A 20,037-nucleotide genomic window follows, 5' to 3' on the forward strand; every position below is an offset into this window, starting at 1 on the left:
CCCAGTGACCCAGGAAGGTAAGGCAGGAGGATCACAAATTTGAGATCAGCCTTGGTAACCTAGCAAGACCCTGTCTCAAAAAAAAAAAAAAAAAAGTAAAATAAAAAGAAAAGAGCTGGGGATGTAGCTCGGGGTAAAGCACCCTTGTGTTCAATCCCCAGTACCCAAAACCAAAAACTGAAAACCATTTCACAGTTTTTAAGGGGTTCTAGCTCCACTTTCAGTCATTCCCTTGTTAACATGATGCCCTAGCTGCTAAAGGCTCTGTTCCTACCAAAGCAGCCTAACTAGTCTCCCTATTCCTGCCTTTTCTTTTCCTTTCTGTCATACAAACAGTCTTTATAGCCCCTTGATGTTTTTTCCCTAAAATGTAATCTCAGAGTCACCTTGGCTTGAAAAATTTTAAATAGTTTCCTTTTCCATATGAAGTAAAATTTAAATCTTTTTCTCTGGCCTGTGAAGTCCTACATGATCTAGTTCCTGTGCCTATCTCTCATATCAAATCATTCTTCTAGTTGCTCATAAAACTGTGGCTGTGAGTGCCTTTCTTTTCTAAGACATTTTGCAAAAGTATGTTTGTACTTGCTGTTTCTTCTGCTTAGCACATAGAATTACAACTGTGGCATGAGTTAGCCTCCATTTTCACTCATTTATTATTAACTTCCATTTCTATCCTCCCCTACTCCCTACCAGACACTACCAGTAACAAAAGAGGAGGGACTTTTCTATGCTGATAGCTACATCACCAAGGTCTACAAGTGTTCAAATATTTCACTAAAGAAGTATTATGAAATGGGCACAAGAAAAGTAGGGGTGACAGACATTTTTATTTTTTATTTTTTGGAAAGAATTTGAGATTTGATGCACTTTTTAAAATCACTAAAATAGGGGTGGGGATATAGCTCAGTTGGTAAAGTGCTTGCCTTGCACGCACAAGGCCCTGAGTTCAATCCCCTGCACCAAAAAAGAAAAAAAAAAGTCTTCAAAATACTCAGGTGAGTAAATTGGAATTTTACTATAAGTTACTTGAATCTTGTTACAATTCTAGAGTGACTTCCAAGGTCTCTTCCTACTATAGTAAAGTGCTTACCTGCCCAAACCCAATTCTGAAAGTATGGCTCTTTGTCTAGCAGGACTGCATTCCCAGAGCTTGTTAGAAATCCAGAATTGTGGAACCCTTTCCTTCTTACTATATTAGAATCTTTATTTTTACAATATCCTCCATGTGATTTGTACTCACATTAATGTTTGAGACACACTGTGATAATTCCTTTTTCAAGACAATTTTTTTTAAAATTCCATTGCTCACCACTGCATGAGTTGGCCTGCATTTTCATTCATTCGTTATTTACTTTTCATTTCTATTTCCCACTAGACAGTAAATTACCAAAAAAGGAGGGTCTTATCTACGTGAAGAGCTGTATCTCCAAGGTCTATAAGAGTACAAATACTTTTGGAAAGTGTGAATGAACAAAATACTCAGTAATTACTCTTAGTGATTCCTTTATGGAACATTTTCCCACATAAACATAGCCTAGGTTTTATTTATGCAATTTAAAGTTTGTACTGGATACCCAATGACTCAGTGTTTGATTCTTAACCTGAAAAGTTTTGGTTGTAATATAGCAGGAGATGACCTGGGAAGTTTTTCAAAGAGCCTTTGAATTTTTGCCTTTTTACTGAATCCTTACTTGCTCTGTCTTGGATGCCTGCACTAGTTCTAGATTCTTCTTCAAATCTGTCCTTCACATTTGAGATAGATAAGTTTGTGGTACAGTATCAAGGGCATGGATTTGGATCAGAAAAAAACTCGTCCTATTATTTCTTAACTGTGCCACCTAGGAAGTTAATTATCCTCTGAGTTTGTTTACTCATTTCTCTGATGGATAATAAAATTTGCTTTTCAGGGTGTTAATGAGGATAAGTGAACTCATGTATACAAAGCACCCAACAGAGTAAGTTGATCAGGAAGGAAGGAATTGTGAATACTTGCTCTCTTACCTTTCATCATGTCTCTTTTTGTCTAAGTATCAACCAACCAAAAGAAAGCAAGAAAAATTTTTAAGAACTCAAGATTCAAAGCCCTTAATCATCATCTAAATGAAATTCCCTGCTGGTATAATCTGGCCAAATTGACAATTCCCATTCAGTTTTCACTAGACCCACCCTCCCCGCAACTCATTTTCCAATGAGTAGGACAAATATAACTGCCTTCTGGTTTGATTTATTCCTGTCATGTCTCAGCCTTCCTTAATTGTACCTGTGCAACAAGGTATGGGGTAAAATCCTACATCTTCAAGAAGTATCCCTGGAGAGACTAAGCTCTTAATGATCTGTTTTTTGAAATCCAGAGATATTGAGTTTGTATCACCAGTTTAATTATAAACTATTCTATGTCAATCCCAAATTATTTCATGCTTGGTCTCTTCAGCATATATGAAATGTATATTCCTTAAGATCTATAGGCATGAATGAGTGTGTAAAGACCAAAGATGGGATAGGGCACTAAAATACATTAACAGTAGTCTTTTAATCCTCAAACTTTGAAAATTCAAAATCTCCTGTGGTTCATATATTCTTTCCTTTGATTTTGCTGATCCAGTGCAAATGTTACCTCTTAAAGATTTTCAATTTTTTTATGGTTAGTCTTAAAATGCTTGGCCATTACTCCAATGCTGAACTTAGGGTCTCAATTTTTATCATTCATTCATTAGTGCACTCTACAGGTTTGATTCACATAGTTGTGAATAATTTAAATAAACTATATATGTTAAGTTTTGCCAACTTCTTGATCCAATGCTTTGAATAGATTTTTCTTCCTTTGTCATTTTCTTTTGATTTTTTAAAAAAATATTTTAATTGACAAAAATTGTGTATGTATATCACATACAATATGATGTGTTCAAGTATGCATATACTGAAGAAGGGTTAAATTATGTTAATTGATATGCAATATCTCACATACTTACCATTGTGTGTGTGTGTTGAGAACACCTAAAATCTCAGTCTCTTAGTGATTTACTAAGGATGTTATTAACTGTAGCCACCATAATATTTTGAATTTTTTCCTTCCTATCTGAAATTTTGTATCTGCTTTGTCTTCCTTTTGGGATGCAATTTTCTAGGTTTTGGCAATGTAAGAATTGCTGGCAAACTGAAGATATGGGGGTTATTATACCTATGGGGCATTTCATTTTGTGAACTCATGGTATAACTAGGAAACTAGTATGCTTCTGGAAAATTTTAATCTCTGAGGACTTAAAAAATATAGTGAATAAAAACCAGTTGCCCAAGGAGAAAAAATTCTTATACTTACCCAATGTAAGATACTAAAGTCAGAATTTTTAATGTTAAAAATAACTAATGAATGGTTTAAACAGTTTGGGAAATTATGATGGAATGATGAATTTACTTTTAGAAGAGGTGGTAATTATATGGGAGTCCAGAAATTTAAACTGTGTGACTTACATAGGTAACTTGTACATGCACAGTAAAATATTTGAGTATTTCATGGATTCTTGGTCTCTATATATACACACATAACATATTTGTATGTGAAACTAAAGTTTTAGAAAAGGCATAGCAAATTAACATTACATATTAATCTGTTTTAGAGAAGTAATAAAGCATAATAAAATGTTTCAATCTTTAAACTGGTTCTGTATTAATGTCACAAGTGTGTTTTTAATTTGTAGCTAAGTTCTCTTCTGTCTAATTGAAGGATTCTCATTAGGTTCTTAGTGATTATGTCTTATTTTCTTATAAATTGCTTTTAAAATTTAATTTAAAAAATTCATGTGTATGTATTACATTTCCTTTACTACTAAATTATAAATTGCTTGAATGATAGCATTTACATTTATTTTCTCCACTGTGCCTAGCACAGTGCTCTGAACAAGACACATTCTAATTAAATGCTTTAAAAACATACTTGATTAAGTTCTACATATAATCTCAAGGTTCATCTTGGCATTTGCATTTATTCAGTTTACTCCTGAGATGAAATAAAAACATTCTATTTTCACTTCTACACTGCAACATTGACAAGGTAAAACAACAAAGGAATGAAGAAACTAGTTAAAACAAAAAAAAGAAAAAAGCAATCAATAACTTACTCTATAGTCACTTGATGTCACATAAAATATAGGGAGGAAGGCCAACCAGATGATGCAGGTGGTGTACATGGTAAAACCTATGAACTTGGCTTCGTTGAAGTTTTCCGGGCACTTCCTTGTTTTGAAGGCATACACAGTGCATAGAATCACCAGGATCACATCATAGGTAAGAGAGATCAGCATGCTGGAATCTCTGACATTGCATTTTAAGATGACTGTCTCCCGCTTCTCTGGAAGAGTATACCTCCTGGTGCCTGGAGCCTCCAGGATGAGCCACACAGACACTACTATAATTTGCACCAGTATCAGACCCAGGCAGATGAAAACCTGTGAACTGGGGCTGATGAATTTGGGCCTCTGAGCGCCATTCTTGACCCCATCGAAGATACGGGCGATGCAGTTTGTCTTGGTCAGCAGAGCTGAGTAACAGACAGCAAAGGAAGTCCCCAGCCCCAGCCGGCGCAAAGCACAAATGACAGGTGATGGTTTGGCAATGAAGAAGAATGTCATGCAATATGACAGGCTAACCCCAAACAGCAAGATGTAGCAGAGTTCCCGGCCTGATGCTTTGACCAAGGGTGTGTTGTTGTGCTTGATAAACACAGTTATAACCATGCCCGTACACATAAACCCCAGGCAGGCAATGGAGACTGGGCCAATGGCCCAGGCATCTTCCCATCTGATGTAGTCCTCAGGAAGATCAAAGCATCCAGATAAGTCTGCAGTGGGCCACTGCCCAGGCCCACAGTCCATACAGGTAAACTCATCAATCAGGTATTCATAAGGCTCACATGGGATGCAAATCCAGCAGCAGACATCCCCTGGTTGCATGTTCTTCATTTCATTGGGGGCACAGGGGTCGCTGCACTGGGAAGTGGGGATTGAGTTCCGGGACCAGTGGATAGAGTCAACATCTAATGATAAGGTTTCTGCCCAGTGACCAACCTTCAAGTAGGAATACTTTCCACCCACAAACTGGAAATTGAACACGTTGTATCGTCCCATTCCATCTCCAAAAGTGTCAAACTTGACGATGCTATCTGCACCTTTATTTGGGTTGAATGGAGCTGTGATAGGTAGAATGAAAGAGAAAAAAAGGAACACTTGTTTAGGTGTCTTATATGTGATCAGTCAATTGCTTTATGTCACACACTTAGCAAAGTTGCAGTAACAGAACAGAGACTCCAAGGCTGACATAATTCATCAGTTAACATTGAAAATTACACATCAAAAGCTACTAGAGTACTTATGCATTCATAAATTCACTTAACATTACTGAGTGTCTAGTGGGTGCCAAATGCCAGTGATAAAAATGAGTACAATACAGTGCTGCCTTCAGAGGAGCTTATTGTGTAACAGAGGAACTGGCAAACAGGTCGTCATCCTCTGTGTGGTGTGCAAATATTCTTTTCTTGAAATATTTCTCAATGGGAATAGGATATAATTTCATGTCTCATTACATATTTATGTATAGCTATCCAAATGTTTCTAATCCTTGTGGGGTATGTTGGAGCATGCCTACAATCCTATTGACTGGGAAGACTGAGGCAGGAGGACAACAAGTTTGAGGCCAGGCTCAGCCACTTAGCCAAGACCTTGTTTTAAAATAAAAATAAAAAAGGACCTATGGCATACTCAATAGTGGAGTGTCCTGGATTCAATCCTCAGTACACCTCCCCCCCACACACACAAATTTCACATCTTAAATATTTGCATGAAATTATAAAAGTAATAGAATTTCAGAATAATTCAGGAAAAAATTTCTCATTATAGATGTATGATATAATTATTTTAAAAAGTTCAGATGAATCACAGTGAAAAAAAATTGACACACACTAGGAATTCTTCAACCCTAATATTTTACTGTTTTAGAGTATATTTGTCCAAAACAGTAAAATGTTATATTTACTGTTTTGGAGTATATTTGTATGTATCTATATAGCATATTCCCTTCTACATAAACATCTAGATATCTTAAAGTTACCAACAGTATGTAGGATCTAGTTAAATATCTAGGTTAAAGTTTGTTCTTTAGTGGGAAGGGTCAGCAGCAATCTGTAAATTGGTCCACTCTCAATTCTGTCCCTTTCCTATCTTTCTCTGCAAGTCCTTTAGAGCAGCAGGTCTCTGAACACTTCTCTTCTGTTGCAGTTTGTCATGTCTCTCTCGCTGACATCTGTTGCCACCTTGATAACCTTCTTTTTTTTGTACTGGGATTTGAACTCAGGGGCACTTAACCACTGAGCCACATCCCCAACCTGCTTTTTATTTTTTTATTTTGAGACAGGTCCTTGCTAAGTTGCTGAGGCCAGCCTCAAACATTTAACCCTCCTGCCTCAGCCTCTCAAGTCGCTGGGATTACATGTGTGTGCAGCACATCTGGCCCTGATCACCTTTTTGTTTAAGTTTCTCTAGTACAATTTATTCTTAGTACACCTTAGTTTGCAGGTATTAAGTGTCATAGAAATGTTACACTCAAGTAATAGAGCTCTAGAGAAAGACATTGACTCAGAAGGGAAGTTTCATTTAATATGTCAGTTTCTGAGTTAGCCTGCTGACTTCCCAACTATGGATGCTAGGTTGTGGTTATTAGTGTGTAATTGTCTTCATGATGTGCCTGAAGCTTTCCATTTGGCTGAGGTCAAGTCGGTGAGTCTGTGATCACTTGTTTTTATGCCACCTCCTCTGATCCACTGTGTGCTTACTATTTCACACTGCCTGTCTTTACTCTTTCCTGGGACTTAGAAGAGGAATTGTGCCACAGTTTCTGTGGTATATAGACACACATAGTTAGGACAGGTTTGCCAAAGTGATACTCCCTCATGAATACATGGAGAAACCGACAGAGTAAGAACAAGATATTTATAAGTTGACCCAGTACATGCTAGAATTTTGCATATGGTAAAGGTGGCATCTTAAACAAGTAAATAAATTTAATACACAATATTAGGTAACTGTTTGGTGAATTGGAAAAAAATTGAATTGGTATCTCCTACCTTATACCCAAATTAGTTCTGAAAGGATCACAGTTTTATACATGAAAAATAAAACCATTATAAACTTTTAGAATTAAAACAGGCAAATTAACATCAGAGTGGGAGAAATTCTTTTTAACTACTACCAAAAGTGCAGAAACATTACAAAACGTAACCATATAAGTTAAAAAATCCCAATTAAAAACAAACATAACAGAGAGCACAAATTTCAACTCATATTGAAGAAAATGGGCAAATTTCTAATATATAATGGATTCTGATAACACAATAGTAAAATTATCAAAGAATATGAAAACATATTTCATAAAAAAGGATAATCAAGTGATTCTTAAACATGAGACTATGTTTAACAGTGGTCAAAATATAGAAAAAGCAAACTGTCAGAGGCAAGATAATAGTCCTTCAAAGATGCTCATGTTCTTATCTTCCAGAGCCTGAGAATGTTATGCTAGCCAACAATAAAGAATTAAGGGGCTGGGATGTGGCTCAAGCGGTAGCACGCTCGCCTGGCATGCGTGTGGCCCAGGTTCGATCCTCAGCACCACATACAAACAAAGATGTTGTGTCCACTAAAATAAATAAATAAATAAATATTAATTAAAAAAAAGAATTAAGGTTGCAGATGGAATTAAGATTGCAAATCAGCTGACTCACAGTAGGTAGATTGTTTTATCTGGATAAACCCAATGTAATGAATCAGGATCCTTAAATATGAAAGAAATAGGCAGAAGTGCCAGTGTCAGAGTGATGAATAGGAGGAGGGCTAGATTGACCTTGCTGGCTTTGAATATAGAAGGGTCTTTGCATATGGGCAGCTGATAGAAATGGAAAGACAGAAAAATGGATTCTGCACTTGGACCCTCAGGAAGGAATGCAGCCCTGTGGGAACTTTGCTTTTCAGCCCAGTAACAACCATTCTGGACTTCTAACCTCCAGAAATGTTAAATAATAAGTGTATGTTTCTTTAAACCGCCAGGTTTGTAGCAATTTGTCACAGCAGCTATAGGAAACTAATATGCAGTAGAACTATTTTGCATTTGCAACATGTGTTCTATTAATTAGACTATAGTGAAGCAGGAACTCTTACCCTGCTCTTGGGTGTATAAATTTGTTCACCTCTACCTGAGGATGTTGACAAGATTTTCAAAATGACAGACGCTTTAGCTTTTGACTCAGTAATTTTAATTTGTGATATGTATTTCATAGATTTGCCTATGTGTGAATGATGTTTTATAATGTTGTTTACTGAAGTACTGTTTGTAATAGAAAAAAAAGTTGCAAATGGCCCAGTTGTTTATCAATAGATTGCATTAATGATAAATACAGCAGAACATTACCTAGGTATGAAAAGAAATAAGGAAGTGTTTGGTGTTGTGAAGTATGGACATGATAAAAAACTTAAAAGTCACATTGCTATGTGTAACAAAAACAAAACAAAACAAAACAAAAAACCCACAGGTGTTCAATTTGTTATGTATTAAATAAATAGGGAAAACAATATATTCTTCTTTTCTATGTATAAAAGAATTCTGGAAGCATGCCTAAGATTAGCGGTTACCTACAGGCAAGAGGTGGGGGGAGCAGACAGGCTTCCTTGTAAGAAAAAGATATTTATAAGTGACAGGGTAGTGAAGCAAAGATAGGAGAGAAACTTTAGTGAATGTCCTCTCATACTTTCTGCATCTTAAAGCATTCAGATATTTTATTTACTCAAAAATTAAATAATTAAAAAGAAAACTTAAATGGACAAATATAACCAGGCACTTTAGCAGACTTCTAATCTGAAAGAGAGAGACTGGGAAAAAATATCCAAAGCAAAACAGAGAAGAAACTTGGAGAAAATAGAGAGGATGCCGGGAGGAAAGACAAAGCCTTTAAAACATTAATATATCCAGAGAGAAGAATAAAGAGATTATGTCTCTGAGATAGGTGCAGGATCATCTCAAAGAGGTATAGAGAATAAGAATGAGCTTTTGGAAATGACATAGCAAAAACAGAAATTTCATATAAGGATTGAAAGATTAATATGAGCAAACTCTTGAACTTTGAACAAAATTCTTGGAACAAATTAGAAAATATAATAGGAAAAGGATCACACTGGAATTTTAGCATTGAACCAATAGAAAGAGAACACAGAGGATATTTCAAGAGTCAAAAGGCACACTTGTGGGCAGTGGACATGTTTGGGGAAAGGTGAGGCAAAAGACTTTTCTTTCTCTAAAATGTCTTATATTAGTAAAAATCATGTCCATGTCTTATTTTACAAAAAAAAATAAGGTTAAAATAGAATCATTGAGCAAGGTCAGGCAGAACAGTTTATAAAGTACATAAATCATGAAAATAATACTGCTGCAAATATAACAATTGCTTGAAAATTATAACAATGCTTGAGAAGCATTTGTGATACAATATCATTTTGTGATGAATAAATAAATAGTAGTTTGGGTGGAATGTTATTGTTTAATAAATGTTTACCCCTCATGAAATTTATTTGGTTGAATTGTAAAATATGTAACAAAATGTGGTCCAGTGTCTAAATCCTTTAGGACACAGCCACATCAATGTTTACAGCAGCACAATTCACAATAGCTAAACTGTGGAGCCAACCTAGATGCCCTTCAGTAGATGAATGGATAAAAAAATGTGGCATTTATACACAATGGAATATTACTCAGCAATAAAAAAGAATAAGATCATGGCATTTGCAGGGAAATGGATAGCATTAGAGAAGATTATGCTAAGTAAAGTTAGCCAATCCCCAAAAAAACAAATGCTGAATGTCTTCTCTGATATAAGCGGGGTGACTCAAAATGGGGTTGAGACAGAGAGCAAGGGAGAAAGATTACCTCTAGATAGGGAATAGGGGTGGGAGGGAAAGAGAGAGAGAAAGAGAATAACATGGATGGTGAAAGGAGACTCTCATCACTATACAAAATACATGTATGAATATGTGAATTTGGTGTCAACATATATAATCAGAGATATGATAAATTATGGTATAATGGTATATTAAGAATTGTAATGCAAAAATAAATTTAAAAAAATAAAGTGGAAGAAGAAATCACAAAAGAATTGCAATGCAAAAATAAATAAATAAATTATAAATATATATATATATATATATATATATATATATATATATATATATATATAAATAAAATACATTAAAATACTTCAAATGAACCCATTACAAATCTAAGCAAAAATCCATTGCCAAAAGAAGTGCCCTGATTCTTAGTTTGGAATACAGGGTTGCAAGTATCTACACTAGAATGGAAAAGGTGAACCACATCTGTAAAATACTCTACAAGTGAGAATAGTTCTGTTCTTGAATGGTGATCATAAACACACACTGGCTTTGGGTGCTCTTGGCAAACTCTTGGGTGTCACTGGAGTGACTTCAAGTGGCAGAGCAGAGGCCCTGCTGTACTGATCCTATTGCCTTCCTGATGCATTTAGAGTTGCCTCCCTGTTAAATGACTCACTAGGAAAATGGCTAAGGTCAGTGAACTGGAACCATGATTCTCCAGCAATCAGTCATACAGCTTTTTTGTGTGTGAGAAAACTCTGGGGAGTTTGCTATTTCTCAACTTGGGTCTCACCAAGAGAACAAGCATTATTCAGAATGGAAAAACAAATCACTTCACCTTTCATTGGTATTACAGTGGCATGAAAGAGCCCAAACTAAAAGGGGGAAAGAAAGAATAACCAGAAAATGGTAGGTTTTCTTTAAAGAAGAATTTACAAATTCTCCAAAATCAGATTCCAAGTCCCTTATCACTCTAATGCCTCAAAATGAGGACCTCATTTTCAGAAGGTACCTGTTTGGCCTCGGGTCAAGGGAAAGATTTCTCAGTGTAGCTCATTATCCAATTAGTTCCAATCTCAGCATTGAATGAATTTATTTGAAAGGTTTAATACCAAGATGACCAGCCCTCCTAGGACACATTTGGTAGAGATGAGTCAAAACTATTTCTTAGAAATATCATAGGTCAATGGCAGGACAAACTTAAATTAGTTCTTTATATTTTTTTTTTCTCAGACAAAGTCCAATTAAGGTAAAACAATAATGTGGCTCATAAGAGGCCTTCAGTAATGGGACTATTGCCTCCACTGCCAGGGGTCACATTTGTAAGTACTAATGAAGATTGCAAAAGCTACTAGCAGCAACATGGCTCCAGTTGGACAACTGGGGCCTCACTACAGTGTGAACTAATCTGAAGAAATGCAATAAACATGTAGGGGAAAAAGACAGAAGATGGCAGCTCCCTTGAAAGACCACATTAGAGGTTGAGAGGTGATGAAAGCAAAATCCTTTGTTTTACAAACATTATGCAGTAAGAAAATAGGAAATAAGAGTGAATCCCTGGCTGGCAGTACTTTCCATACTAATTAGGAACAAAATGGCTGAAGCATTTCTCAGTTATTGACCAAGTACAGCATTTAGGACAGAACATCACTTAGAATCCTTAGGTGCTTGAAAAGAACCTAATATGCACAGGTAAGGTAAGTATTTGAGAAGAGATACAAAAAAGTGCATTGTATTTTTTTTTTAAAGTGCTATGACTTTTGAAAAGAGCTCTCTTCCATTCTCTTAAAGAGTTAACGTGGGGGTAATACACTACCAGTGATTAGTACATTAGGGCTGTCATAACAAAGTACCATAAACTGGGTGACTTAAAATGACGGAGATTTGTTGTCTCACAGTTCTGTATCAAATCACAGTGTTGGCAGGGTTGTGTCCCCTGAGAGTGTGTGTGGGAATCTGTTCCATGTTTATCAGAAGATAAACATGGAATAACCACCTTCACCAGAAGGTGGTTGTCAGCAATCTTTTGTGTCCCTTGGCTGACAGATGCATCACTACAATTTTCTACCTTTATGAGGTGAGCTCTCTGTCTGTGTGTCCAATTTTCCCCACTTTATAAGGACACTAGTGATACTGGATTAGGGCACACATGAATGAACTCTTTAATTTGGTTATTTCTGTGAAGACTCTATTCCCAAATGAAGTCACATTCTGAGTTGCCAGGGCTATAGCTTCACAAACACAATGTCTTTATGGAAAAGATATAATTCCTCCCATACCAACCATGTACTACTCTTGCCTGATGTCGAAGTTTATACTAATGTAACCATAAAGTAGGTCTTGTTTTGTATCTAACATCTTTTGTTCAAAATGAAGTGTTGTGATATGTATTCATGTAGTGATGAGAAGCTCTAGTTGGTTAATTTTTAATGATGCATAGCATTTAATTAAGATGTGCCAAATTTATTTTTTATCGTTCTGTTGGTGGATACTTCTTTCAAAAATTTTCTATTAGCTTGCACAAGTACAAGTAATGTTCTGTCTTTAGTTGGATTATCCCAGAAGCAAGCCTCTAGACTAAATTTGAGCTTGAGCTATTGATTTGGGAGGTAAGGAAAGTCAAAAATGAAGACATAGGTGAGAAGGAATCCAAATCCAATAAAGCATGCATTGATGAGTGAGGGCAGGTAGATCTCTGGCTTACTGTGGCCCACTGGGAGGCAGTGTAGAATGGGAGTTGGAGTAATGTAATGACAGTACATTAGAAGAGTATCCATCATGTGCCTTTCTTATAATACCCCAACTTACTCACCAGCATGGATGAGACAACCCTTATTTGTCATTGGTTGATGACTGCTCCAGGAGTGTTAACTTCAGGGGACTTCTGGCATTTTCTAGTTATAGGTAGAGCTCCTGTGGCCAAACAAACCTCCCAAGCAGAGAATCACAGACACTTTTGTTTAAAGACTATTAGCATGCATGAGAATATAGGAATGTGATTGGTAAGGAGATATGGGTGATATACTGACATCTGCTACATGCTGCAATGATCATTTTTTATGCATCTACTAGTTTACACACGTATGAGTTTCTATTTGTGTGGGTATATATGCATATACACACATACAAACACACACACATATATTAGAGTTGTAAGATTTTTGAGTTCCAGTTGCTTCATATTCTTAATGTTAGTCATTTTAGACATTCTGATGGAAATGTGGTATCTACCATACCACTGGGGGGTGGGGTTGGTAATTGTGCTTTCCTTATACTTAATGTTGAGTACTCTTTCATAAGTTAATTACATAGTTGGAAGTATTTTTTTATAAAGTGCCTTTTCAAATCTCACCTACATTGATTTTCTGACTTTTAAAATTTGGCAGAATTTTTTATATATTCTGGAAACAAGCCTTTTCAAATATGTGTTGCAACTCTCTGTTCCCACTCTCTGGCTTGTCTTTTTACTTGCTTGGTAGTGTTGTCCAACAAACTCATATTATTAATTTTAACACCCAATAAATTATTAATTTTATGTCCAGTTTCCAATTTATCAATTTTTCACTTTTTGATTAGTATCTTTCTTACTCTGTTATTTTTTATCTACTCTAAGATTATGAACATGTAACTCTAAAATCTGAGGTTCTCAGATTTCAAAAGAACAGTGTGTCATTAATCCATGAACTCTTTCTCTGTGCTGATGGTGTGATGTGCATTTAACTTGAAGGGAATTCATGGCAGTACATTTGAAGAGTATCCATTGTGTGCCTTTCTCATCAAATCCTAAGCCTACAACAGGGATAATGACATCTTTGTTCATCTATGTCCTACTATGTGCTGGGCACATAGTAGGTTTTTAGTAATTGTTTCCTAAATAGATCATTAGACTCATTAGAATCATCTCAGGAACTTAGAAATCATACTAATGCCTGATAAACATAAACACAGACCAGTCAAATATGAGCCTTAAAGAAAATGAGTCTTGAGACAAATTTTGATATCCTATTATATAGCCAAGGTTGAGAATGACTGGTGGGCAGGAGTGTAACAGTGGCATTTAGCTGAACATCCCACAAAGCATAAGACTCACTTTCAGAATAAATGAATGTCTGACCCACAAAGTCACCAATGCTGAATTTGAGAAATGCTTGCTTTGAACTTCTAGATATATTTCAAAAATCTCAATCCCCTTTGTAAATGGAAAGTGCCATACCAGATGAATTCTTTATGGTCTTCCCATCTCAGGTTACTGTTACCTGTCTTTTCCACCCCCTCCAGTCATTTCCAGCTTACATACTTCCTTTCATATTCTCCTTTGCAGGAATCTCCTTTCCCCATTTATGAGCAGCCTCACGGGAGCTTCAGTGCCCCTTAATCCTGTCTTGACCACAGACCTCATTTTGCCCAGATCTTCAAAGTTCCCTTTTATCTATCTTTTGTAAAACCATGGACATCTCCTTCTTATCAATCACCTTCCAGGAAAAAGCACATTCTTGTCTGTAGCAGGAGTAAGAGATATACAGCCTTTTAGAGCCAACTCACAGCAAGAATACCTGTGATGAGTAAGAGTTAAGTGGGGTCTCTGTGGGAAGTCTCTCCATTTGATTTCTAGCCCCATCACAAACCTGAACGCCCAAGAATACTATGTGACTTTGCAACACTTACCAAGGATTTCAATTTGTAAAGAGAAATTGTGAATTCTGAAGACAAAGTCAATCTGTCCTCTGGTTTCTGAATGTGACTAGGGTCATGGAGCAGAGCATAAATAAAAATGAAGAGGTGGGAAAACAGAAGGGTTTTCCCAAGTTAAAATTGGGTAGAAATACATATCCATACTTTTTTTAAGAAGGAGGCATATGTTTAACTTTGTTCTGTCCTTAAATTGCTTCTCCACCTGCCGTACTACAGACTTAAGTGTGCAGAAGAGTGAAATGTGATACGGACAGAAGGTGAAAACTGCTGAGAAAATCCCATTCAGAGATGCTCCAGTAAGTCAGAAGTGCAAACTATGAAGAAAGGATTTGAAAGTCGGTAGCACAGCTAATAGTCTGAAGAAAGCAATCACAGTTACAAGAATACTTAATAAAACGAGCTTTCCCATTTTTAAGCAAACAATAGACTTCTTTATATAAAAAGCAGAACAGCAGAAATTCTATTCAGTCTCTGAAGATGAACGTGCCAAAGATAAGCACAGTGGCTTAGCATGCAGTCACTGAAATTTCCATGGGTGAAACAAATTAATTTCTATTCTTTTGCCTTGTGCATGCATAGACATGTATTTGACTCCCTGTGTAGTATCATGTAAAGAGAATACAAGGGAAAATAAATTACTTCTCCTGCCTGCTCACTGGTCTATTGTTAAGTTGTCATGTGCTTCCCAAGCTACCGTAGCATGGCTTAGACTTCTCTTTTTACAGAGAGGAGCTGCATTATTGAACCATAAGATTTCAAGCGACCTTGTCAGGTCATCAAGCATATCCACACATTGCTAAGAAGTTCCAAGCCTACATCATCTTGAAAGAGTCTCTGTCCTACAGGAAATAATTAAAGTGACAAAGTGAAAATTATGATTTTATTTTTTTTATTTATTGTTGGTTGTTCAAAACATTACATAGTTCTTGACATACCATATTTCACATTTTGATTCAAGTGGATTATGAACTCCCATTTTTACCCCGTATACAGATTGCAGAATCACATCAGTTACACTTCCATTGATTTACATATTGCCATACTAGTGTCTGTTGTATTCTGCTGCCTTTCCTATCCTCTACTATCCCCCCCTCCCTTCCCCTCCCCTCCCCTCTTCTCTCTCTACCCCCTCTACTGTAATTCATTTCTCCCCCTTGTATTATTTTTCCCTTTCCCCTCACTTCCTCTTGTATGTAATTTTGTATAACCATGAGGGTCTCCTTCCATTTCCATGCAATTTCCCTTCCCTCTCGCTTTCCCTCCCACCTCTTATCCCTGTTTAATGTTAATCTTCTTCTCATGCTCTTCATCCCTACTCTGTTCTTAGTTACTCTCCTTATATCAAAGAAGACATTTGGCATTTGTTTTTTAGGGATTGGCTGGCTTCACTTAGCATAATCTGCTCTAATGCCATCCATTTCCCTCCAAATTCTATGATTTTGTCATTTTTTAATGCAGAATTGTGTATAGATGTCACATTTTTTTTTATCCATTCATCTATTGAAGGGCATCTAGGTTGGTTCCACAGTCTTGCTATTGTGAATTGTGCTGCTATGAACATCGATGTAGCAGTGTCCCTGTAGCATGTTCTTTTTAGGTCTTTAGGGAATAGAGCGAGAAGGGGAATAGCTGGGTCAAATGGTGGTTCCATTCCCAGCTTTCCAAGAAATCTCCATACTGCTTTCCAAATTGGCCGCACCAATTTGCAGTCCCACCAACAATGAGCAAGTGTACCCTTTTCCCTACATCCTTGCCAGCACTCGTTGTTGTTTGACTTCCTAATGGCTGCCAATCTTACTGGAGTGAGATGGTATCTTAGGGTGGTTTTGATTTGCATTTCTCTGACTGCTAGCAATGCTGAGCATTTTTTCATATGCTTGTTGATTGATAGTATGTCCTCCTCTGAGAATTGTCTGTTCAGGTCCTTGGCCCATCTGTTGATTGGGTTATTTGTTATCTTATTGTCTAATTTTTTGAGTTCTTTGTATACTCTGGATGTTAGGGCTCTATCTGAAGTGTGAGGAGTAAAGATTTGTTCCCAGGACGTAGGCTCCCTATTTACCTCTCTTATTGTTTCTTTTGCTGAGAAAAAACTTTTTAGTTTGAGTAAGTCCCATTTGTTGATTCTAGTTATTAACTCTTGTGCTATGGGTGTCCTATTGAGGAATTTGGAGCCCGACCCCACAATATGTAGATCGGAGCCAACTTTTTCTTCTATCAGACACAGAGTCTCTGATTTGATATCAAGCTCCTTGATCCATTTTGAGTCAACTTTTGTGCATGGCGAGAGAAAGGGATTCAGTTTCATTTTGATGCATATGGATTTCCAGTTTTCCCAACACCATTTGTTGAAGATGCTATCCTTCCTCCATTGCATGCTTTTAGCCCCTTTATCAAATATAAGATAGTTGTAGTTTTGTGGATTGGTTTCTGTGTCCTCTATTCTGTACCATTGGTCCACCTGCCTGTTTTGGTACCAGTATCATGCTGTTTTTGTTACTATTGCTCTGTAGTATAGTTTGAAGTCTGGTATCGGTATACCGCCTGATTCACACTTCCTGCTTAACATTGTTTTTGCTATTCTGGGTCTTTTATTTTTCCATATGAATTTCATGATTGCTTTCTCTATTTCTACAAGAAATGCCGTTGGGATTTTGATTGGCATTGCATTAAACCTATAGAGAACTTTTGGTAATATCGCCATTTTGATGATGTTAGTTCTGCCTATCCATGAACAGGGTATATTTTTCCATCTTCTAAGATCTTCTTCTACTTCTCTCTTTAGGGTTCTGTAGTTTTTCATTGTATAAGTCTTTCACCTCTTTTGTTAGGTTGATTCCCAAGTATTTTATTTTTTTTGAGGATATTGTGAATGGAGTGTTTTTCCTCATTTCCATTTCAGAGGATTTGTCGGTGATATACAAGAATGCCTTTGATTTATGCGTGTTGATTTTATATCCTGCCACTCTGCTAAATTCATTTATTAGCTCTAATAGTTTCTTTGTAGACCCTTTTGGGTCTGCTAGGTATAGAATCGTGTCATCTGCAAATAGTGATAATTTAAGTTCTTCTTTTCCTATTTTTATGCCTTTAATTTCTTTCGTCTGTCTAATTGCTCTGGCCATTGTTTCGAGAACTATGTTGAACAGAAGTGGTGAGAGAGGGCATCCCTGTCTTGTTCCAGATTTTAGAGGGAATGCCTTCAATTTTCCTCCATTCAGAATGATGCTGGCCTGTGGCTTATCATAGATTGCTTTTACAATGTTGAGGTATGATCCTGTTATCCCTAATTTTTCTAGAGTTTTGAACATAAAGGGATGCTGTACTTTGTCGAATGCTTTTTCTGCATCTATTGAGATGATCATATGGTTCTTATTTTTAAGTATATTGATGTGGTGAATAACATTTATTGATTTCCGTATATTGAACCAGCCTTGCATCCCAGGGATGAATCCTACTTGATCATGATGCACAATTTTTTTGATATGTTTTTGAATCCAATTTGCCAGAATTTTATTGAGGATTTTTGCATCTAGGTTCATTAGAGATATTGGTCTTTAGTTTTCTTTCTTTGAAGTGTCTCTGTCTGGTTTAGGAATCAGGGTGATGTTGGCCTTGTAGAATGAATTTGGAAGTTCTCCCTCTTTTTCTATTTCCTGAAATAGCTTGAAAAGTATTGGTATTAGTTCCTCTTTAAAGGTTTTGTAAAACTCTGCTGTATACCCATCCGGTCCTGGGCTTTTCTTAGTTGGTAGTCTTTTGATGGTTTCTTCTATTTCCTCAATTGATATTGGTCTATTTAGGTTGTCTATATCCTCCTGACTCAATCTGGGCAGATCATATGACTTAAGAAATTTATCGATGCCTTCACTATCTTCTATTTTATTGGAGTATAAGGATTCAAAATAATTTCTGATTATCTTCTGTATTTCTGAAGTGTCTGTTGTGATGTTGCCTTTGTCATCCCGTATGCTAGTAATTTGAGTTCTCTCTCTTCTTCTCTTTGTTAGCATGGCTAAGGGTCTGTCGATTTTATTTATTTTTTCAAAGAACCAACTTTTAGTTTTGTCAATTTTTTCAATTGTTTCTTTTGTTTCGATTTCATTAATTTCAGCTCTGATTTTAATTATTTCTTGCCTTCTACTTCTTTTGCTGTTGTTTTGCTCTTCTTTTTCTAGGATTGTGAGATGAAGTATGAGATCATTTATTTGTTGTTTTTTTCTTTTTTTAAGGAATGAACTCCAAGCAATGAATTTTCCTCTTAGAACTGCTTTCAATGTGTCCCATAGATTCCAATATGTTGTGTCTGTGTTTTCATTTATCTCTAAGAATTTTTTAGTTTCTTCCTTGATGTCTTCTATAACCCATTGATCACTCAGTAAACTATTGTTCATTCTCCAAGTGATGCATGATTTTTCCTTCCTTCTTTTATCATTCATTTTCCGTTTCATTCCATTATGATCAGATAAGATGCATGGTATTATCTCTACTCCTTTATATTGTCTAAGAGTTGCCCTGTGACATAATATATGATCTATTTTTGAGAAGGATCCATGTGCTGCTGAGAAAAAAGTGTAACTGCTTGATGTTGGGTGGTATATTCTATATATGTCAATTAAGTCTAGGTTATTAATTGTGTTATTGAGTTCTATAGTTTCCTTATTCAACTTTTGTTTGGAAGATCTGTCCAGTGGTGAGAGAGGTGTGTTGAAGTCTCCCATGATTATTGTATGGTGGTCTATTATACTCTTGAACTTGAGAAGAGTTTGCTTGATGAACATAGCTGCACCGTTGTTTGGGGCATATATATTTATGATTGTTATGTCTTGTTGGTGTATGGTTCCCTTGAGCAGTATGTAGTGTCCCTCTTTATTCCTTTTGATTAACTTTGGCTTGAAATCTATTTTATTTGATATGAGTATGGACATTCCTGCTTGTTTCCGAAGTCCATATGAGTGATATGATTTTTCCCAACCTTTCACCTTCAGTCTATGTATATCTTTTCCTATTAAATGCATCTCCTGTAGGCAGCATATTGTTGGGTCTTGTTTTGTGATCCATTCTACTAGCCTGTGTCTCTTAATTGGTGAGTTTAAGCCATTGACATTTAGGGTTATTATTGAGATATGGTTTGTTCTTCCAGCCATATTTGTTTATTTGTGTTACTAAACATGGTTTGTTTTCCTCTTTGATTATTTCCCCCCCTTTACTGTCCTACCTCCCACTGTTTGTTTTCATTGTTGTTTTCCATTTCCTCTTCCTGGAATGTTTTGCCAAGGATGTTTTGAAGAGATGGTTTTCTGGCTGCAGATTCTTTTAAGTTTTGTTTATCGTGGAAGGTTTTAATTTCATCTTCCATCCTGAAGCTTAATTTCGCTGGATACCCGATTCTTGGTTGGAACCCATTTTCTTTCAGAGTTTGAAA

At 36.3% G+C, this 20,037-nt stretch overlaps 1 protein-coding gene across 1 annotated transcript in view; it reads right to left on the reverse strand.

The window, feature by feature from the left end:
- The window catches only part of GRM3 (glutamate metabotropic receptor 3), a gene marked incomplete at both ends in the record, with an annotated part of 93,149 nt that overhangs the window by 19,665 nt on the left and 53,447 nt on the right, over nucleotides 1–20,037 (reverse strand). The window contains one exon of the mRNA XM_081287340.1: nucleotides 4,116–5,182. Coding sequence (XP_081143466.1) covers nucleotides 4,116–5,182 — 1,067 coding nt within the window. The remainder of the gene's footprint in view (nucleotides 1–4,115; nucleotides 5,183–20,037) is intronic.

Source organism: Spermophilus citellus, assembly GCF_964194105.1.
Source record: "Spermophilus citellus genome assembly, chromosome: 3".
NCBI classification, from domain to species: Eukaryota; Metazoa; Chordata; class Mammalia; order Rodentia; family Sciuridae; genus Spermophilus; species Spermophilus citellus.